Source organism: Daphnia magna, linkage group LG1 (genome assembly GCF_020631705.1).
Source record: "Daphnia magna isolate NIES linkage group LG1, ASM2063170v1.1, whole genome shotgun sequence".
Classification (NCBI taxonomy): domain Eukaryota; kingdom Metazoa; phylum Arthropoda; class Branchiopoda; order Diplostraca; family Daphniidae; genus Daphnia; species Daphnia magna.
Window position 1 is genome coordinate 8897202 of NC_059182.1, and position 23020 is coordinate 8920221.

A 23020-nucleotide genomic window follows, 5' to 3' on the forward strand; every position below is an offset into this window, starting at 1 on the left:
TCCATGGTCCCAGGCCATTGAAATAGAGTTACGTCGTTAAGATCGTGATCGATATTCTCCCAGTCACTCTGAAACCGCTTAAAAAGCAACTCCTCTGGGCCAACTGTGTTACCGGAGACGGCTTTCCAAATATTTTTTATGTGAACCTCGTACATGTGATGACGACAGGCCAGCCAAAGAAGAGGGCGATTCAGATCCTTTTCAATTAAACTGGCGCAACCATTTCGAATGCCAGTATTACTAGAAGTGGTATCTAAAACTAAAGCGGCGACGTCTTGTTTTAGTTGCCAATCATCTAGCATTTCAATTACTGCGTTCTTTTGCAAAATACCGGTTGAATCTGCAACGGATGGAATGCCAATGATTTTCGGTCTATGAAAAAAAATGAAAAAATTAAGATTAAGATAAAAAAAGAAAAGATTACAAAAAGATGCACATATATATCAATAAGCAGATGTAAAAATAATGTAGAGAATAAGGATATAGCAGACCATACTGTAATGACGTGAGAAACAAGCAAGTCGTTGTATACACGCCAGTGTATTAAACTGAGTCGAGTGAAGGCGAGACCTTCGCAGAAAGACAACTAAATGGCGACTGAGGGGTGAAACAGAGCTGCGGGGGTAAGACGGAAGGGTGCGGGGTTGCAACACATTACACGTCCCTTTTTTTTTTTTTTTTTTTTTTCAGACAATTAAGCCGTAATAGACAAGGGAAATAAGGTGATAGCTTAATGTCTAACACACAGCATTATTTCGACCACATATGAGGGGGATACAATGATGATGGCTTCGGGACCCGCGCTGAACGTCGCGGAGGGGGATCTTCTTCGCCTTGGTTGACTGGAGCGGGGTCGGGTGCTGGGCACGGGACGACAGCTTGCCCAGGGATGGCTGGGGCGGGTGTCGCGGGTACTGTTGGCGGCGTGACGGCTGCAGGCATTACTGGAACTCGACGACGTAGGAAGCGCCGGTTTCGCCGGAACACACGTCCAGCGGGAGTTTTGACTAAATAGTCACGATTCGGTCCGACTTCGGTGATGACGCCGGGAGTAGACCAGCATTTTGAGATTGGGTGCTGGATCAGGACTGCGTTGCCGACCTGGAGGGGCGGTAAGGGATGTGCTCGGCGATTGAAATGTTCTGTCCTCAGCTCCTTCGCGCGTCTTGCCCTTTTTTCGAGGACGTCGGCGTCTTTCTGCCACTCGGCAGCGAACGAACGGCGGTGGGCTGGGAGGCAGTCGCGCATGGGGCGATTGAAGACGACTTGAGCTGGTGAACGGCCACCAGATACGGCGGTGTTGCGGAAGAGAAGTAGCGACTGTCCAAATTTGTTGACGTCGAACGATCCGGAGGTGAATGATCCGGCGATCAGCTTCTTCATGGATTTCACTCCGGCTTCCGCGATGCCGTTAGACTGGGGAAAATGAGGAGACGACACTCCGAGTGAGACTCCCCATTCCTTTAGAAATTGCTTAAATTCCGCTGCAGGGAATTGAGGGCCGCCGTCTGACCAGTATTTGACCGGTACACCGACATTGATGAATAGCTCCCGGACAGCATTGATGACTTTCTTGGCGGAAATGTGGGCGTCCGGAAAATAGACGACATGAGGCCAGCCGCTGAATGCATCGACTTGGATGAGAAAATGACGACCGTTGAGTTGGCAGAGATCTGCATGAATCTGCTCAAAGGGTCGCGAAGCTGGCTCGTGAGGTCGAAGAGGTTCCGGCGGGTGTGATGGAAGGCTAGAAGTGCATTCCTCGCATGCGCCGGCGAGATTTACAATTTCAGCATCCATGTTGGGCCAAAAGACGGACAGTCGTGCCCGTTGCCGCAGTTTGGTGGTGCCTTGGTGCATTTTCAGTAGGTCACGCAGTAAATCGCCTTGCAGCGCCTTCGGAATGACGACTCGAGCTCCCATGACAATCATCCCATCTTCTCCGTCGACGGCTAGATGATGTCGAACACGCCAAAAGGGTCGAAGAGCCAGCGAAAGGTTGCACTTCTCGTTCGGAAAACCGCTGAGGATCACCTCGCGAAGCTCCTTCATGACGGGATCGGTGGCGGCGGCAGCTTTCACCTTTTCTAAAACGGGATCGATGACCGTTGGGTCCGACCCGTCGATAGCACACAGCATAGTGATCCTGGGAGAAACGAAAGACGCCCCTTCGGCCAGCTCGTCCTGAGAAGTAGCTGCTGCGATAGGTGCTCTGCTCAGCGCGTCTGAGTCACGATTTTCTTTTCCCGGGATCCACCTCGCCGTAAACGCGTAGCGCTGCATTTTGAGCCGCAATCGGAGGAGACGAGGGTTGTCCAGCTTATCTAGTGCGTAGTTGTTGAGGATCGGGATGAGAGGCTTGTGATCCGTGACTAATTCGAAGGACGGCAGTCCTTCCAGGAATTGCCGACATTTGTGCATTCCCCATGCGGCGGCCAGGCACTCGAGCTCAATCATCGCGTACCGAGATTCGGCGGATGACAAAAAGCGTGATCCAGCTTGAACAACCATCCACCTGGCGTCGGTGCTTTGTTGTTTTAGGAGAAATCCTAAGCCGTTAAGACGGGAAGCGTCGACGTGGAGTGAAGTTGGTAGATCGGGATCGTAGAATGCCAAGCTGTGGTGAGCCGATAGGGCCGCGCGTGCTGCTTTGAAGGCGTCGTCGTGGGTCGAAGTCCATTCGAAGATGAGCCCCTTCTTCAAAAGGGGCGAGAGAGGGACGAGCGCGCTTGCGATGTCGTGGGAAAAATTCCCTAGTTGCTGGCAGAGGCCGAAAAAGGCCCTGAGGTCAGTAATGTTCAGCGGCGTCGGGAATTGCGAGATCGCACCGAGGAGAGCAGGATCTGGGCGGAACCCTTCCGCGTCGACAATGAATCCGCCGAACGGAACAGATGACTCGGCAAAAATCACTTTGCGAGGATTGAGGGAAATACTGTGCTCCTTCGCGCGGGTAAAGACTTGGCGGACTGCTTCCACATGTTCCTCGTAGGTTGAAGAAAAGATCAGGATGTCTTCTACGACTCGACGTGTGTTGGGGATGTCGTCGAACACGTCGGAGACTCGTCTGCCAAAATCATCACCGGCGTGAGTGATGCCCATGGGGGAGTCGGACGTATTGGAATCTGCCAAACGGTGTCGAGAAAGTCGTGAGAGCGGACGATTCTTCATCGAGCGGGACTTGATGATAGCCCTTGAGTGCGTCGACAACGGTAAAGAACCGCATACCTTTCGGGATGGTGCGCACGGCCTGGAACGGGGTGGGCGACTCAAAGCGTGGGCGGATGATTTTGTCATTTAGAAAATGGAAATCCACGGTGATCCGGATCCCGCCGCACTTTTTGAGCACTACGACCATTGGGTGAACCCAAGCTGTTGGTTCAGTCACTTTCCGAATGATGCCTTGCTTTTCCTGGAGTTCGAGCTCGTCTTTGAGCTTCTGCATGAGTGGGACTGCAACCGGGCGTGATCCGCGCATCGAGACCGGTGTAGCGTCTGCCTTCAGTTCGAAGTGACAAGGCGGGCCTTTCATTGGGCGGCAAACACCGTCGAAAATGACCCGGAAACCGGTCATAAGGTTCTTGACATCGGCTGCTTTTCGTTCGCCTGTGACGCCTGGCTCGAGCGCCGCGACCGTCATTGGTGCTGGTGGGCGCGAGAGGAGGTGAGGGAAGAGCAGGGATGAACTTGGACTGGTGTCCGTTTCGACGTCTGTGATGGCCGACAAGGCGAGCGTGCTCACACGAGCATGAGGGTATGATTCAGGCAACATACCCAGTTTCTTTTGAGACGATTTGGAGAGCACGGCCTGCTTAAGATCTTGTAGAACGTGAACTGTTGCCGTGATGGGCCGTCTCGAATCATCGTCTGCGTTCCAGTTGAGCGTAGCAGTGAAGGTACCATCGTTCACGATCGGCGATCCTGTGGCGGTCTCTGGAGAGGCGGCTGGTGCGAGTTTGACGCCTTGAAAGGCTCGGCGAAACGTTTCGCGCGGGATGGCGTCGAGTTCAGCCCCTGTGTCCGGCAGGAAGCGCACCTGGGCAGTAGATCCTGAAGAACTTTTCGGAGCGACGAAGATATCGACGAGTTCGGCTGCTGTGACTGCACCGACTGTAGTGGAGTGAACGCTGATTGAGCGTACATCGCCCGACTTCTTGTTCTTCTCTTTGCTGCAGACTGACGAAAAGTGGCCTCTTTTGCCACAAGCGTGACACTCTTTCCCGGATGCCGGACAATCCGCCCTCTTGTGGTGTTCCTTGCTACCACAGTTGAAACAACCACTGACCTTCAATGCGCTACCACGCTTGGCAGCGGACGAGTGTGTATCCGTTTTCGACTCGAATGAAACCTTCTTTTGTTGATTGCTGCTTTTGTTCTTTTTGTACGTGGATTGAGACATCCGCGAGATGGAACTGGCGTCACTACCTTTCAGATTAGCTGACTGTTTGCGAGTAGCTTCCGTGAGGCGCAGCGTCTTCAGGGCATCATCCAATTTCAAAGTGGGCCCTTGCTCTAACAGCTTCCGCCTGTCGTCGTCGCTGCGCACGCCGAATACGAGTTGACCCAGAATTCGGGTGGGTTCACAAGCAGCACAACAGTCGGCACCAAACTCGCACTTGCTGGAGATAGAGCGCAGATCGCATAGCCAGTCATCGATAGCTTCTTTGTCTCGTTGGACGCGGGACGAGAATTGTTGGCGCCACACATGGCAGTTACGGCCGGCATTGCATCTATCCCGGAGCGCCGTGATGATTTTGTCGGGATCTTGAAGATCGGTGGCCGACATACCGGAAGTAAGGAGCACTGTGAGAGTAGACTTCGACATGCACGACTTGAGGACGTTTGCCTTGTATCGTGGCTGGTCGGCTGCGTCGAGGGCCGTGTTGATGGTGGAGAGCTCGAGGAAAATGTCCCATTGTGCGTGCCAAATCTCAAACGAGTCTTTGTAATCATCCATGTCAAATGGAGGGGCAGTGCCGTAAGGCCGGAAAGGCCTCGTGTTGGCAGCAGCGGGGGCAGCCATTGTAGGACTCCAGAGCCAACCGAAGAAAAAATCCCCGTCGAAAACGTCGATCGGCTCGCTCATACACGGTGGTGATTCGGCGCCTCTAGTGGTGGCGCCGTGAACTAATCTCGTGGTAAGGACGTTGATGAACCGACCGAGCTCACGAATACGAGCGAGACACAAAAGACAGGTAAATTCAACAAGAGTAATTTCGCCAGGCTTGATTCTTTTCACACACAGGAAAAAAAACAGCAAAACGGGCGAAACAAACACGAACAGAAAATGTACACGAGTGGGTGCCCCGTAACACTTGAGTCAACCGGCAAGAGTGGCTAGCGAACGTTGAACGATTGCCAACGGCACAAAAACGGAAACTGCATCAAATTTACGGGCACTTTTCGGAGAACTTCAGTTCGAAAATTCCAACTGCGCCATGTAATGACGTGAGAAACAAGCAAGTCGTTGTATACACGCCAGTGTATTAAACTGAGTCGAGTGAAGGCGAGACCTTCGCAGAAAGACAACTAAATGGCGACTGAGGGGTGAAACAGAGCTGCGGGGGTAAGACGGAAGGGTGCGGGGTTGCAACACATTACACATACTTTGCCCAAAACGATTTCCTTGCCATCCTTCAGTTTATACAAGGCCTTGTACAGAACATATCCATCTTGAAACTTCTTGTAGCTTAGCATACTCTTCAAATTCTCAGTTCTGTTGCCATCATGTCGACTTTTTGTTACATAAAGGTAATCAATTAGGTCGTATTTGGCTATGTTGGGTAAACTTCTCTGTAGTTGGCGAAGATCTTGATCACCAACAATAAAGTATTTCTCGTCAATGCCCCATGGACAGTCATTCACGCCATTGCGTTGAAGCTTTGAGGCGTAACTTTTCTTTTGATCAGCAGTTTGGTCTAATGAATAAGCAGAAAACTTAAAAGGAACTTGGTCTAGGCTATCGTCCAACTCGGCCATGCCGAGAATCGCCTGCAGAAAACCAAAACAAAGTTTTGTATTTCAATTTTCAGCCCTTAATAATTTTTTAGTCCGAGTAAACTATACATGAAATTAACGACCGATATCTTACCTAGAGCACTGTGGAATTTTTGTGAAGAAATATTGCGAATTGAACGAGTTACGTATATTTTGTTAAAGACACTTAAATTTCTTATGGCCTTTGCCATGTAAACGGAAAACGACTACAAAACGCATGCGTTGCCAGATTTCTGAAAGTCGGATTTTCGCTTTCTAAAAATGCCCTACACAGGCTATTAGCGTTGTCTTATGTATTGAATTTTGTAATTGCTTTCCTTGAAATCGGGTATTGCACCGAGCACCGCAATCACCGCACCGAGCACCGCAATCACCGCACCGAAAAAAAATTCACCGCACCGAATCGACTAAAAAACTCCCCGATTAGTGCGGGGCCGAGCCCTAATTGCACCGAAACATTTCATTGCAATAGGGAATAACGCCACTTATTGCAACGACATATTTCGTTGCAATAGTGAAATAGTGCGTTATTGCACCGAAAGATTTCGTTGCAATATCCCCCTAGTGTCGTCGGAGCGAACCCTACCACCTTTCTGTGTACCCATCTACCCATGAAAGACGGTAGGGTTCGCCCCGGCGACCGAGATCAAGTTGTTTTCGTCCCATTCCCAGTGTTGCCAACTAGCCGGGATTTTGGAGTGGCACCCGGGAGAAACGCCGGGATTTGACCAAAACCGGGTTTTTCCCAGGAATTTTGCCTAATAAAATATTTTTTGTGTGTGATACTATATAAATCGTAAAATCGATGTTTTTTTACACTTTAAATCCCATTTTTCGTATAGTTTTTTGAAGACCTTATCAATACTCGATAGGTGTCGTTGGTTGCATACCTATGTTATTAACATATCCCTTATCCTAGTCATATCCCTCTCACAATCATTGTGACACAATGTCAATTGAATAATTTTCAATTCCCACATTCTAATCAAAATGCTTTTTAATTTTGTCCTTGTCATTTCAGTAATTAATTGCAAAAATTGTTTTGCGATTCATTTAATGTGATATTGTGACGGGGAAAAGGCTTGGGGACGTCGAGGTACGAAATAAGATCACTTGCAACGGTGTTAGAGGAGAACGGAGTGTATTTGGAAGGAACAATCTAAGGCACTTTGTAGAAAAGACTGAGCCCCGAACCTACTTAGGCTCGGGGTATTTAAAGGCAAGGGTCACCCTGTTACCGGGTGACGCCGGAAGAATCTTAGGGAAAGATGGACATCTAGATAACACCTAAATGACCGCTACGAACGATCTAACCCGTTTCTAGGGTAAAGTAGAAAGTAAATACGGAAGAAGTAGTTAAGATGGTCAAGTAGATAACTCTACTTGACCTTACAGTCCAGGACGGGAGAAGAGTTTCACGTGGAATCCATTAACACGTGTGTGTCCTTGGATTCCACGTGACAATATAATCCAGAGAGATCTCGTTCGTTCAATGCAGTATTTGTCTTCCAATAAACAAGCAAGTGTTTCCGTCGTTCAAAAAACAGCATTTAAATTCATTTAAACTGAAAACCGGGATTTTTTCCATCAATTTCCGGGATTTTTTAAAAAAATCAGAAACCGGGATCGTTCCGGGATTTTTTTAACGACAAAACCGGGAAAACGGCCAAAAGTAGTTGGCAACGCTGCCCATTCCCATTTTCGCAGTCGACGGCTCTGGGAAGTACGTGTACCGTGTTCCTATAACATGGCTCTATTGTGAAAAAATGAATACAAAATTTTATTCGTGTATTGAATGTGGAGCCAAAAACGTAGCCTTATTTCAAGTATTTAGTGAAAATGCATTAACTTTGCAGACATGTGTAGGTTACTGTTAGTTTAATTTTTATTTAAACTGCAACTATTTTGCTTAACTAATTTGCTTAACACAGGCTAACTGTAGTAAGGTCATTGACAAGTATGTTGAATATGACTTTACGGTTATATTAATTGACATATTATTGCTAAAATTCTCTGCCTACCGGCATGTGTTGTACAACTCAAATACCAAGGTAATCAATATAGTTATAATAATTCAATTAAATATAAAGAATAAAGTGTATTCAGACACACCTGTCCCGTCTTCTGGCACTTACTCTGCTTTCGTCTAGCTATGTTGAGTGGGTATATCAAAAAGGCCAAATTCAACAAAGATCTGAATTCATTCTTTATGAACTAGAATGGAGCTTTTATATCATGATTGGGCAAGAATTAATTAGTAAGTATGTCATTCCTATCTGTAAGTTAGAGTAAATTTAAATGCTTTAAAGCTGTTCAACTTGTTTCTTGTTATGTTATCAGAAGCTGCTTTGTTTTCTTTTACATTCATGTTACTTGGATTCATGTCTTCAATGATGAGTGTCTACCGGGAAACATTTTCTTGGACACACATGCTTTGTGGGATGGCAATGAGCTACTGCTGGTATGGAGAACTAGATTTTAAAGATATCTCAGTAATGGTTTAAAATAGTGCAGTGTATTTATTAACTCCAAATAGGAGTACTGTACATTTGGTGGAACCACACAATTCTGTAATAAGAAGGATAGGTAGAATAGACTTAGAAGGGAAATGCACGATTACGATTATAAATGAATATCAAGCCCTGTCGCATTGCCGAATGTGTTGAATCAAGCTTGCTACTTGGCCAGTAGGGTCAAGTATATAGCAAGTGTAAACTCAAGATTTTAAAAATTAGAAAATACTATCATAACATTTTGAGTTTCGAAAAAAACAGTCAGTTTTTGCAACGACAAGTTATTCCGTTAATTGGATGGCCACCGCACGCCGGTATGGATGGAAGATCGTTAAGTGACCTTTTGTTGCACACTTGAGTTGTCTTATAGCCGGTACAGAGCAGCATAGTCATGTAATCCATAACTTTTTACATTTCAATTTTGATTGTACTTTTTACCTACCGTACTGTAATATCCGAAAATACGAGACGAAATACTTAAGCCCATAAGGCATCGAAGAAAAACTAACTTTCTATCACTACTGTATGAGATTCCGTTTTTAGTAAATCTCGAGCTTGTTGCCTGGAATCGTTATGTTGCTAAATGACAGAGTTAGAACTCCATGTTTTATAGGTAACACATCGTTGCATCTTCATGCTTCTATTTGAAGCCCATTTGAGGGTTTTGGGTTTTTAGCGTTGCCAATATCTTGCTGTTATCAGTTTTAAGCACAAATTAGTGATATGTCGAAATTGCTACTTTTAACACTCTTGTTGCTTATCCAATACGTTTCAAGTAATAACTGAATTCACCAGCGTATTGTACAGCTTCTCTTTGTAGTGGTAGACAACACCATGGTAGACAATGTTCTAAATGGCAATGTGTAGTGAAAATGGATTTTCACCTGGTAATGCAGTACATGTAGTATGAAAAGCATTTAGAAGTTATGTAGGGTAACAGATTTTTTTGTACCGCAGGCACCTTGTTACGGTCCCTTCTTTGGTGTGGAACCATTATTCAACTTATCGTCTCTTAAGCCAAATAGCACTACTGATCAGTTGCAACCACACATTTCATGGTAGTATGCAATGTACTGTGAAGTGATGCATCTTATAGAAACTTAGCATTTTAATTTCTTTTTCAGTCTGTGTTTGTCGAAGCTATGTATTGTCTGCGATCACGGTTTTGGGCGCTTGGGGAGTTCAACAGAGTGTCGCCCAATGGCTTCAACATTTAAACGTGTGATAATTTTAAAAAATCGCCTTTTATTTTCTATTCCAATTGAAATGTCCCCTTTTTTCTTCACCCAGAGTGAATAAACAGCGTAAAGGGTAGCTTACCTCCTGATAAACAACGTTTCAGGAAGTCGGAATTGTCTATATGAACATCTGTGATTGCGACAAAACATTCTACACACTCATTTGACACATAAATACAGAACATTTAAAGGACACAGATGTATAAAAGATCTTTAACATCGACAGCTTCTATTATAACTGGCATGGACAGGAAAACATTTCCCAGTGCTTTTTCAGAAAGCATGATAATCGTTTTCATTTCTCGAAAACATCCGTCAGCGTTTTTTGTTCGCTTGAGTCCTAGCATGAACTACTATAAAGACGGGATTCTCGCCGTGTTAAAGCTTGTCGGATGGCTCTTTCCACGAAAAAAATATATGATTAAATACAGATTTAAAAGGCGATTCTAACTACATAAGTTTTTCGTGATGAAACTATAACTTAAGAAGATATTTTGATTTAAATCTTAGAATGAGGGGGGAAAGGGCGCTCTGCCGGTGTCATCTATCACCAAAAAATCGCAATTTCTGGCTGATTGACCATTGAACTCGGAAATAGTACAGTATCCTGCACAAAAATCCGAACACCGATTTAATTTTTTAAAGCCACCTATTGGCGGGGTAAAGGGTTTTTTGTTTGTTTTTCTTTAAGAGGGAGGGTAGACGGGGTGATGGACACATAGGGCAGGGTTGGGTAAGTCTAGACATTTTTTTTATGCCTTAAGGTATTACGCTTTACGGCAAGTAACAGGTCGGGACATTTTTGCAACCCCCAGGGTGGTGTGTTTTTTAAAAACGACAGTTGGAAATGTTGGATTTTGGCTGTGTAATATTCCTTACCCAAAATAATTTAGAGAGCTGCCTGTGCACAATTATATCGATACCGATGGCATATGCGTAGAGCATCTGATTGCGACGCCATAGATCAGTGTTCGATTCCCGATAAGGAATTGCGAAACATTTCGTATCTTGATAATATTTTCATTCGAATATGCTGGAAATATTAATTTTTTTAGAACGAAGTGAATTATTATTTTTTAAATTATTTAATAAACAAAAAAAGCACATATTGCTCGATGAAAACTTGTTTTATATATGAACGTGTTGGTCATCGCGCTAGCTAACTGCCATATGATTAGTAAAGACATTTCTATATACATGGGAGTCGGAATCGCAAGCAAGAACTCCCTCCGTTTTATTGATGTTAGTTCCCTGTACGGAAAACTCGGACCTCGATTTGCAAGATCTCTCGCTGGATTTCATTCTTTCACCGGTTGTGATCAAAATCCTGCATTCTCACGTAAAGGAAAAGTCAGGCCACTAGCGATTCTCGAAAAATCATTACTATATCAAGATGCTTTCTCATCCCTTGGTGCATCAGAAACAATTGACGAGAACACAATCTCTACAATTGGGTTGTACGTGTGCGAAATGTATGGTTTCAAGAAACATACTGGAAATGCAGATCAACTTGATGTCGATGACGCCAGGCTTCAAATTTTTTCAAAAGTCTACCAGTCTGGTTCAAGCAATCCAATGTCGAAAGTGAAAGAGTTGGATGGAAGCTCACTTCCAATACAGTTCTTTTTCAGCAAATTCTCAGGGCAAATTCGATTTGCTCGGGATGGAATTTTGCTACGGATCCTAAGCCTCATATTTTCCCACCAGACAAAAACGGTTGGAGGAAAGAAAAAAACAACTGCGGTGTCGAATCATATAATCTACATTGGTTCGATGGAGAAATGGTTCCAAAAAATCTGGATGACGTTTTGGATACTGATCCGCAAGAGGAAGACAAAGGAGAAGAAGAAGAAGAAGAGGAAGAAGAAGAAGAAGAAAAAGAAGGTCACGAAGAAGGAAACGATGATTCGGAATCAGCTGACAGCGATGCAGATTAGTCAAAACAATAAGTTTAAAATAAAATTATTGTTTTTACTTTGTAATAATTTACAGTTTATTGATCCAGTTTAATAATCCAGAATAAACTACCTGTTTTTATCATTTGAAAGAGTTACTTAATCAATTATTAATGAAACTGGCGAATTGTTATTAGACTGGTATACGAATTAGGCGGGTGGGATGCGGTGTTGCCATTGTTAAATAAATACGTCTGACAGGACAAATCTAGCAGTTTAACTGATTCTGTTTCCTATAAAACGGCCAATAATTACGTCTGTTCTTATACCATAATTATCAGGAGGAACTGGGCTATTTTATGGTGTTTTTGGTTTATTTGCCGCCAAGTTTGACAAAAACAGTCAAATTGGCCCAATTTCAAAACCTCTGTTTGTCCCTAAAACGGCAAAAAAAAACGTCTGTTCGTACAACCTAAGAGTCAGCGTAATTTCCCCAATCTAATGGTATAAGTTTTATCCTTGCCGCTTGGTTTGACAAAAACCGTTATTCACGCCGACTTTGACGACGTGTCACGGGTGAACGCGGCCGATGTCAGCCGACAGAGATTGGTTTTATTATTGGTGAGAACCCCATCTATCGATAAGAATCGTCAAACCTTTTGCCCTTAGGTTTGACATCACTTGATAGCTGTCTCTTAGTCTATAAGCTAAATTGTTTCGGTAAGCAACATTACCAAGCCCAAGCCCTAAATTTCCAACTGTCGTAAAAAAAAAAACACACCACCCTGGGGGTTGCAAAAATGTCCTGACCTGTAACTTGCCTTAAAGCGTAATACCTTAAGGCATTTTTTTAGGTCTAGACTTACCCAACCCTGCCCTGTCGTGTCCATCACCCCCGTCTACCCTTCCCCTTTATAAAAAAACAAAAAACCCGCTACCCCGCCAATAGGTGGCTTTAAAAAATTAAATCGATGTTCGGATTTTTGTGCAGGATACTGTACAACATGGTCAGCCCCTGTGATTGGCTCTCTCTCCCTACCCTCAACCCTCCATCCCTCTCTCCTTCCCGCTCCCATATTTTTCAAGTGGTCAGCTGATCGTCTGCTTGACGATTAGGGATCGGCTCCAACCCTAATCGGGGCGTTTTTTGTCCATCGGGTTTCGCATTTCAGGGCTCAGGGAAGGGTGTTTGGGGCTCATGGTGAAAATTTTGCGCCCCGAACCAAATCGGGGTTAAATCGGGGTGCGTAATCGGGGATGCAACCTCGATTGCAGTCAATCGATTTACGTAAAAACATAATCGATCAAGTCAAAACTGATTATTATGATGAAAATCTGTGAGTTCGCCCCGGTTGCCCCGATCACAAACCTTACCCAACTTCGAAGTTTGAACCCAGAAGAGAACTACACTGGTACTGTTAGGCCAACCATGTCGCTTTTTTAATGTTGCACCTTACTCCGCCATTTTTGCAAAGGGCAATCGGGGTAACCTCATTCTTTGCCCCACCCTGCCCCGGCTGACGAAATGGCACCCCGATTCCGGGAAATTCCCTTTTCCGTGCAGGGCGGGGTGGTTCCCGATTTGAGCTAATCGGGGCCGATCGCTATTGACGATGTTGATGCTGTTTGATGCCGTGAAATCTATAGGGCTTTTCGAAGTCTTTTTGTTACCCTTTCCAGATCGTGCAACGCAGCAAATCGATGGAACATTTCGTCTGCTACTACCGGTTATTTTCCATTCGAACTTGTGTTGCCAGGCAACACAACACAGTCTTCATCAGAGAACGGCTACAGATCCGATTGCGTGTTGGTCGAAAACGGATCCCCCAAGTGGTGGAAAACGGATTCATTTCCTTTTCTGATGAATGATGGCAATAACGACAGACGGTCATTTTTCATCTTTTGAAGCGAACTATCAAAAACTTCTCATAAAAAGTTCCGATAGTTTTGCTCGCCGGCTCTTGAACTATTACTGTGTTTCATTTCTAAAGAACTACGACATCAATTTGACAGTAGAAGTAATGATATTTTGTTAGTTTTTAGGTAATTTAAGGAAATTTTTTATCTTTTGACAAATTAAATTTAGATTTAACTAATGACATTAGCGTCTTACAGTGCTAATTCTGGAAGAAATATTGGGTAGGTCGGTGCGATAAGCGGTTCTTAGGTAATCCTTATCTCCCCAGTAATACGTAAAATTTAAGTAATTTTTCATGAAAAAAGCCGTGTTCTGTCGAATAAGGAAAAACTTGATTCGTTTTGTAAACGAATACGAATAAGCAGTACAAACGAATACGAATAACGAATAACAAATAAAAAGGACATTTTATTCGCGAATACGAATAATATTCGAATAACGAATAACGAATAAATTTTCAATTAAAATATCCAGAGTCATAGACCCCTGGTTGCTCCACTATGGCTATTTTCCCTGTCAGAAAAGGGGTATCCTCTTGCGGGAACACTATACGAAAAAACAAGGATTTTAGGGCGGAGCGTAAGAGTAATTTTCCACCTGGTGCGAGCGCCACCTGGCTATTAATGAGCCTGTGCGTGGAGTGAACACCAACACACCCACAAGAGGCGCTCTCCTCTGGTGGAAAACGTCTAGTGTTCCCCACAAAAGGGTACCCCTTTTTCTGAGAGGGAAAATAGCCATAATGGAGCAACCAGGGGTCTATGGCTCTGGAATATCGAATAAAAATGGAATTTAGGCCATTAAAAAGAGAAAATTCTTTGTACTAAACAGCAATAAAAATTAGATTTTTTGCCGAAAAAAATAAAATTACTTATTGGAAATTGTATTCGAAATGATAAAATTCGGAGTTACAACGAATAAGAATAACGAATACGAATAAGTAAAATTTTTATTCGACGAATAACGAATAAATATTTGAATTTTTGTGTTATTCCATTCGAAATTTTATTCGAATGTTTTATTCGACAGAACACTGAAAAAAAGGAACAGGACATCGAAGAACGTGCAAAGTGTCAAACTGCATCTGCAGGAATAGAAAATTTTTAATATAAAATTATTCTGTTTACCAAAGGAGGTAGGAGCCGTATGGTTGCAGAAAATGGAAATAACTTTTAATAATTATTCTAGACATTTTTCAGCTTGAAACATCGACTAGTCCACTAAACAAACTAAAGAGAAGTGATGATTATTATTTTGTTTTAGGTGCCTCCCGTGTGGCGTTGCCATAACAAAACAAGTTCTAATAAAAAAAAACGGTTTTAGCAAACGAAATTTTCCTTCGAAAGCTATGTTGCATGGTCTGGAAAGGGTAAAAAAAAATATGTCGAAAAGCCCTATAATATAGCCGGTATAAGTCAATAATTATATTTTAATGGTTAATGTAATATGGATAGGACAAAAATTACATGGCCGACATAGGAATTGTCCATGAATCCCGTACTTAAGTTAGATGAGTAGTCCATGGCCCTAGCAGCCTTCTGCCGCCACAAGGATATCCCAGCCAGGTCCTTCATTTAGGGTGAGCGGGATATCCCATGCCATGTTTTTTGTAGATCGCTAGGACAAACTGATATCTGGTAATTTGAACGTCGTTTATAATCATCCATTAAACGTCCTAAAATGGATGTTCATATTAAAGGCCATACCATATCAAGGCCTACTTAATAGTTAAAGCCTGTAAACATAAATACCTCCTATGGCGGGTAGGCGTTACCTAGCGAGAACCAATTAGAATTAAAAACATGAGTTACTTAATGTTTAACTTGTTGTACAAAATATCTGACCTCTAATACGCGTACTCAGACCTGTTGGTCCGGTAGGCATGTTGTTTTCGCCGCACATTTTGTCGTTAATCATCCGCCAGCACTCCAGAAGGGTGATGGGTTTTATTTCTTGAGAATACACGGTACCGAATGATACTGTTTGGTTATTTTCTTTGTTTTTGTCAATTGCCTGCACGTCCAACCTTTCCACGTTGGTGGTTTTTGCTTGGTTATCAAAGTGTAGGCGATTGGTATTCTTGGTAAGTGTTGTGTTTATATTTTTAATTGTTGCAGTAGTAGAGTGATTGTATGTCTAGGATTCCTCTCATTTTTAAGTTGCTACAGTCCCAGGCGGATGTGTAAGTGAGGTATGTAGATGTAAGAATGTTTAGTAGACAAATAAAAAGAAGCAATAGCTCCATCTCTTTAAAAAAATAGTAAAGGTTTAGAATCTTGTTACTCTGTGACGTTTTCGTAAATCATATCGTTTGTTTGTCATTCTATTGTTTTGGGTTTCTAGAATTTTGTCATAGTGTGTTCTTGCGTTGGGAAATGATTTCATTGATTCTCTCTCTGCCTCATTTTTCTTTGCAGTTTCAATTTTCCTGCTCGGTATCCTGCGTTAAATTTTCTCGAGTTGATATCAGAATGTTTCCTTAGTCTTCCTGGTCATCGTCGCACTGGAGTATTTTACTATTGTTACGTTCGTAACGAGTACGTAGGGATTTACTCTTGAAAAAGGCAATTAAATATTCAACGAAATAGTTATATTTCGTCCCTGCACTTGGGATTCACACAGTTACGCGAAAAAGGGGAACACGCGAAAAAGGAATGGAAAAATAATCCGCGAGGGGAAGCCAGCATTAGCAAAGCTCCCTCTTATGGTCCTGTCGCTCAGACGGTTTACCCTCTACTGCCTTTTACAACAGGTAGACAAAGGCGTCTGGCTAATTGACCCGCCATCTGGCAGAGACAAGCACATAATTAGGGATGGGGATATTGGCGGGAGATACAATTGTAACATTCGGCCCTTCCTGACTCGAAGTTCGCCATAAAAAAAAACAAAAAAAAAACGAGAACAAACAAAACAAAACACAAAAGGGAACAAGACGAGCACAACTGATTTAAACAAAAGAAAAGCAAAACAAAGAACTTCGAAATTTCCACTTTTACCAACCCTCCAGAATACTATACCCTCCCTCCGCTCACGGCTCTCAAATTACCAGTTCCTCCCCCCCCCCAAAAAAAAGGAAAGAAAGAAAGAAAAAAAAAAAGTACTTGAATTAGTTGTAGCCACGTAAGAAGCAAAAAAAAGAAAAAAAACAAAGCAAAAAAAACAAAGGACACATACCACAAGGCAAAACACAGCTAGATAATAAAAAAAAAAAAAAGAAAATGTATATAAACATAGCGAAAGAAGTGCGTGTATGGTCATGTGTGATATTGCCTCATCCACGCCGGCCGTCTTGTCTGTCGCCCAATCCTCGTAACAGGTAATGGCGTAATTATTGGTGGGGCTTCCGGTGGCTCATTCTCCGATTCCGATGAGCTTACGTCACTTGATGAGGACGATGATGACGAAGATTCTTCTACCGTTATATCTTCCGACTCATCCCACTCAAGATCCGACCGACCATGAAACCGACGAATCTGGCAGACATGAGCGTTAAACCTCCGATGTGAGTTCTTCATCCGGCGCGCGGGCAGATCTTCTACCAAATATGTTGTTGGACACACCTTTTTCACCACTTGGAACGGTCCGATGAATTTAGGCAACAATTTCTTTGTAAGATTTTTCTTATGGAGCTTCCGGCGAACGAGGACAAGATCGCCCAGTAAGAGCTCGGTGTCCACTTTTCTTCGTCTATCGACGCGTTCTTTTGTTTTTCGTTGCTTCCTAAGAATCCGCACCCGCGCTGCCATCCTCAAATCCGCAATACGCGACAAAAATTGCGAGTGCGACTCCTTCTCTTTATCCGGCCAGGGAAACATGTTTTCAATAGACAAGACTGGGAGACGACCATGCACTAGTTCGAAAGGAGTTATTTCCGTAGTGGCCTGCCTAGCAGTATTAATGGCAAATGCTGCCGCGGACAGATGCAAATCCCAATCATCATGGGTCGTATTAACGAAAGCACAGAAAGCAAGTGTCAGCGTCCTGTTTACCCGTTCAACCAGCCCATTGGTCTCCGGATGCTCTGCGGTCGCAAAAACGTGGTCGATATTCCACCTGCTTGTCCAGTCAGAAAACAACTTCGAGGTGAAAGCCGTGCCCTGATCCGAAATTAGGCGCCGAGGTGTTCCATGCCGGAAGAGGATATTTTGCTCCAAAAAAACAGTGGCAAATTTAGACGACGTATCTGGAACAGGCTGTACCTCGATCCACTTAGTCAAATAGTCGATTGCGACGATGATGTGGCGATATCCTGCAGATGTACTCTTAAATGGACCTAAATGGTCGACACCGATGAGATGGAATGGGGATGACGGTGGCTCGATGGGGAGGAGCTTACCAATCACGTGACCAATAGCATGTTTGTGTTTTTGACAGAAAAGACAAGATTGGACGAACACTTTCACACTCCTACCCAGCCGTGGCCACCAAAATCTACTTTTAATTCTAAATAAAGTTTTCTCTACTCCCTGGTGCCCGGATGAGGGAAAATCATGACAAGATTCAAGGACTTTGCGACGAAGGATGGAGGGAACGACTAAAAGAAATTTTCTACCCGAATGACTATTTTTTTATACAAGACTTTACCCCGAATAACAAACCGTTTAGACATATTGTTTTGAATTGGGGAACTCAAGGAAACGAAAATTGGTTGGAGTTGGCCGTCTTGTTGTTGCAAGAGGGCGACCTCATTTGATGCTAAGCCAGTTTCAGGCATATTTACGGCAATACAGCATGTTTCCTCTGTCTGAGAATCATTGGTTTCGACAATCGTCTCCGCCGGATTCCGAGACAGGGCATCTGCTACTTGGTTATCTACGCCTTTGACATGCTCAATGGAAAAATCAAATTCTTGAAGATCAAGCACCCACCTGGAGAATTTGCCCTTCAACTCCTTTTTTCCCATCATCCATTTTACGGAAGAACTATCCGTTTTCACAATGAAATGTCGACCATAAATGTAAGTGCGGAATTTCTTTAATGCCCAGACAACTGCCAAACACTCCAGCTCGTTTGCGTGATAGCGCGTTTCTGCATCACTCAGCTTCCGGCTAATAAAAGAGACGGGCCGATGTCCCTCACCAGCATCTTGTGACAATACTGCCCCGAGTCCGATTTGACTTGCGTCTGTCTGGATGGTGACTTCCCGAACGTCATCGAAATGAGCCAGAACAGGAGCTGAGGTCAAGCGCTCGATGATCCTGTTCTTTGCGCCTTCTTGACGCTCGGTCCATCTCCATCCAGCATTCTTCTTCAAAAGTAAGTGTAAAGGGTGCGCAAGGGCTGCAAAGTCGGGTATGAAACGTCGATAATATGAAGCAAGACCTAAAAAACCGCGTAAGGACTTCAGATTAGTTACTGGCATTGTCGTTAGGGCTCGAACTTTTTCACTCTCTGGGCGAATACCTTCCGCGTCAACTACGTGTCCTAAATGAGACACCATGGTTGAGCCAAAAACACATTTATTGACGTTCAGAGTCAAATTTGCTTGTTCTAGGGCTGTTAGAACCAGCTCTAGACGTGCCAAGTGCTCCTCAAACGTCTTCCCAAAAACAAGAACGTCGTCCAGATAGACAAGGCACATATGCCATTTCAGGCCAGCCAAAACCTTGTCCATTAAACGCTGGAATGTTGCTGGGGCACAGTTTAAACCAAACGGTAAACGAGAAAATTGATAAAGGCCGTCTGGGGTGACGAAGGCGGTTTTCTCTCGATCTTCTACCGCTACTGGCACCTGCCAATACCCGCTGGCCAAATCAAGACATGAAAAAAACTGGGCGCCTGCTAATCGATCGAAAACGTCGTCGATCCGAGGCAATGGATATACGTCACGTTTTGTCACTGCATTCAAGCGACGGAAATCGACACAAAATCGATATTCTCCCGATTTCGCCTTCCTCACCAACACTACGGGCGAACTCCACGGACTATAAGACTCTTCAATAATCCCGTCCTCCAACATTTCTTCGACCTTGTCAGCAATAATTTGGCGTTCAAAAGCAGACACCCGGTATGGCACAGATTTGATGGGACGAGCATCCCCCGTGTCGATGTGGTGCACGACATCTGTCGTGTGTCCGATGGCTCTTTTTGACGCTGGAAAACACTTTTGTCGACGCTCAAGCAACTCAACTATTTTTGCGCGCTCCAAAGGACTGAGTTTCTCCCCCATTCTGATTTGTGGAGCTAACTTAGAGAAATGATCTTCTGAGATCAAGGTTGCGCCAACTTCTGGAATTCCGCCACTTTCTGACACGCCAGACATTTCCACGTCTTCGTCTGCTTCAACAACACAAAAAAAATGGCGCCGCTTCAACTTCAACTCCACCGAGGCGTAATTTACAATAGCAATTTTCACAATTCCTTCCCTAATATCTACAATACTCGACGGTATTACCCATTCTTTCCCCGGTTTTGAACAAGAATTAAATTTAACAAATCCCCTCCCCGAAATACAACTTGGCAATCTCCCATTCACAAACATGAGTGAATTAGGCGGGATGGTTTGGGGTCCGTCCACCTTAACAGGCATCCACCCACGGCGCTTTGACGGTGACTGTTCGGCGAGATACTCGCAAATATCATTCCCGATGATAAATTCTTCATTTCCTTCTACTCCCCCCACAACTAAGTCAACCGCTTCCCGTTTTTGCTCTTCGTCACACACGCAAACCTTTTCTTCTTCCGTTTCTTCATTAATTATATAAACGTCCTTCGCAAATCGTACCTTCTTCCCCCTCCGTTCCCCTAAGATTTCACCTTCCTTAATTTCCACGATTTTACTCCCTTCCCCATTGAAAATTTTACTCCCTTCCCCATTCAAAATTTTACTCCCTTCCCCATTTAAAATTTTACTCCCTTCCCCATTCGAAATTTTACTCCCTTCCCCATTCAAAATTTTACTCCCTTCCCCATTCGAAATTTTACTCCCTTCCCCAACTAGTTCAATCCTCCCCCTCTTAACCACTATACTTGTATTACTTTTAACGATCCAATCAACCCCCAAAATTAAGGCAAATGGTGCAGTCCTCAAGACAGTTACATTATTAATTTTTACAAGTTTACCCCCCCATTTAACGTTGAGTGGCAAAGATCCCTCGACGCGCACCGGTTTGTTGTCGACGCCCCTGAGTTTAGCTTTGTTCACCTTGCGGCTTGGATTTAAAAATTTGCGCACGACACTCAGCCGGACTGCGCTAACACTTGCACCAGAGTCGACGAGGGCTATAACTTCGCCTACTTTTTCGATCCAGACTTTGATAAGGGGTAAGGCAGGTCGGTTTTCAAAAAAAACAAAGCCTCTTAAGGGCGCCATTGCCGTTGGCGGGTAGACGCGTCGTTTTTTGCAGGGCAGTCCCGGGCAATATGTCCATTCCTGTTGCAGACATAACAAAGTCTCTGTGGTGGGCCTCTCTGGGGCATCGGGGCTCCAGCGCGCGAACCACCGGCTATCGGGTTAACCGCCAGCCGCGACATCGACGTTGAAATCTGATTGACCAATCTGTCACCAAGATTTTGAAAAAGAGCCGCGAAATTTGGGGCAGGTGGGGCAGGTGGGGCGACAACAGGTGGCGCAGGACATGCCGTGCCATTAAAGGGTGCAGTGTATGTTACAGGCGGGGCAGGAATACCCATTTGAACACTCGATAAGCCAAGCTGTTCCAAGTCCCGTAGACGAGTTACGAAGTCAGTAAAATTGACAGGTAGCTGAGCCGTAAGCGCCGCGATGTAAATTGGATTGGCTAACCCCCTAAGCAACGCCTTAATGATGTCTGCCTCTGGCAAAGGTACAGGAGAGCGCAGACATAATCTACGCTTGTCCAAAACGTACTCCAAACAAGATTCCCCTGGTTTCTGCACCCTTGCTTCCACCATTAAGCTCCACTCCAAAAACGACAAGGTGTGGGAAAAGTTTGTGACAAGGGCCGCCGACCAAAGTGGCCACGTACCATGGTTCTGCCCGGTTTGCGCATGCCATTGGGACGCCGTACCTAAAAGACGTGTTACGGCAACCAAAAGACAGTTCTCGGCCGTCCAACCTTCTAACCCTGCTACCCTGTTTACTTGGTCAACAAACCCCTGTGCGTCCTCGTCTGCACTACCTGAAAAATGTGGTAGAGAGTTTACCGCCACTGTGGAGGGCCGAATAACAGGTGCATTGGGTGGTGCAGCAACAATGGCTTGCATAGCGGCTTGGTTTTGCTGTTGGCCCCCGATAACTTGAAGTAGCTGCGCCATCTGGTTCTGCCTCGCTGCTGCGTCCGTTGCTACTGCCGTGGTGAACCCTTGTAACGCAGCGATGAGAGCTGCATTGTCCGCCATTTCAGTTTTGGTCGACGCTTCCGAAGGAGAAATGTCAAATTCCAGACGTTGTTTAGCAGCGTCGTTTGGTGGATAGCGAGGTACAGGGCGAACTAAACGGGGTCTAACCGGTTCTGGATCGGTTTGTTGGCTACGGTTCCGTAAGTGATAGTGATGTTCAAAACCAAAAAAAGGTTCTTTAATTTCGGAATCCGTATCCGACATGCAGGTCCCGATGCCAGCAAAAGCAACCAAAAGAAAAAGACCCAAAACAGACGTGACTAATCAGTCGGTCAACCACGAGAAAGAAAAAAAGGAAAAAAAACCCACTTGCAAAAAAAAACAGAATAAACATACATAAACGACAGCACCAGCAAAAGCAAATAAGGCAGGTGACGAACACACAAAAACCAAATTAAATACCCGACAAAAGCTTAGGTACACCAACCGAAACTCGCTTAAATTGTTGGCACGCCAAAAAAAAAGAAACAAGAAATTAAACGCCGAAAAATTAACAAACAACAAAAAAAAAAAAAAAAAAATATTTCCCCTTTTTGCTTCAAAGCGAAAAACCACGATCCCACGGGAAACTACTTTGCGGGAGAGTCTGTCGCGTAACACAGATCCAATATGGCCACGCCCACAGTCACGCCTGCCTCCAACACGCGACTGGATCCAATATGGCGGCGCCCCTAAAATGTTAGTTACACACAAAACACACAAAATATAAACCAAAAAAAAAATGAAAACTTACGGAGATTCACACACCACTTCACAAATTGACAAGACAAAACCTCAGAGAAGAGAGAGAAAAAAAAATAATAAATAAATACTTTAAGGCAGTGGCGTTCAGTAAGGCGACTTTTTAAAAGTCGTTCTAAGGCCTTGTAATCCCTCTTCTGACACCAATTGTTACGTTCGTAACGAGTACGTAGGGATTTACTCTTGAAAAAGGCAATTAAATATTCAACGAAATAGTTATATTTCGTCCCTGCACTTGGGATTCACACAGTTACGCGAAAAAGGGGAACACGCGAAAAAGGAATGGAAAAATAATCCGCGAGGGGAAGCCAGCATTAGCAAAGCTCCCTCTTATGGTCCTGTCGCTCAGACGGTTTACCCTCTACTGCCTTTTACAACAGGTAGACAAAGGCGTCTGGCTAA

At 44.3% G+C, this 23020-nt stretch overlaps 2 protein-coding genes across 10 annotated transcripts; one reads left to right on the top strand and one right to left on the bottom strand.

Annotated features, from left to right (window-relative positions):
- Positions 1-750: 750 nt before the first annotated feature.
- Positions 751-1323, bottom strand: LOC123474095. Its single transcript, XM_045175933.1, has one exon. It carries the CDS (start codon positions 1246-1248, stop codon positions 751-753), a length of 498 nt encoding a protein of 165 aa, XP_045031868.1. The 5' UTR covers positions 1249-1323.
- Positions 1324-7674: 6351 nt separating this feature from the next.
- Positions 7675-11787, top strand: LOC123470159 (protein ARV1-like). Of its 9 annotated transcripts, XM_045169982.1 has the most exons (8): positions 7680-7856; positions 7926-8045; positions 8101-8251; positions 8335-8455; positions 9328-9394; positions 9465-9565; positions 9632-9726; positions 9798-9938. In XM_045169982.1, exons 1-8 carry the CDS (start codon positions 7761-7763, stop codon positions 9800-9802), a joined length of 756 nt encoding a protein of 251 aa, XP_045025917.1. In that variant the 5' UTR covers positions 7680-7760; the 3' UTR covers positions 9803-9938. The 9 variants fall into 9 exon arrangements, with proteins under 9 accessions (XP_045025896.1, XP_045025911.1, XP_045025928.1 ...); XM_045169958.1 differs by having other exon boundaries at positions 9632-9938; XM_045169988.1 differs by lacking the exon at positions 9328-9394 and having other exon boundaries at positions 7684-7856; positions 9798-9838.
- The last annotated feature ends 11233 nt before the right edge of the window (positions 11788-23020 follow it).

Coding starts and splice junctions, on each gene's coding strand:
- LOC123470159 (XM_045169958.1), top strand. CDS start 7,761: ATGAATACAAAATTTTATTCGTGTATTGAATGTGGAGCCAAAAACGTA. Junction 8,252..8,334: donor GATTGGGCAAGAATTAATTA/GTAAGTATGTCA, acceptor TTATGTTATCAG/AAGCTGCTTTGTTTTCTTTT. Junction 9,395..9,464: donor TGAAAATGGATTTTCACCTG/GTAATGCAGTAC, acceptor TTTGTACCGCAG/GCACCTTGTTACGGTCCCTT.
- LOC123474095 (XM_045175933.1), bottom strand. CDS start 1,248: ATGCGCGACTGCCTCCCAGCCCACCGCCGTTCGTTCGCTGCCGAGTGG.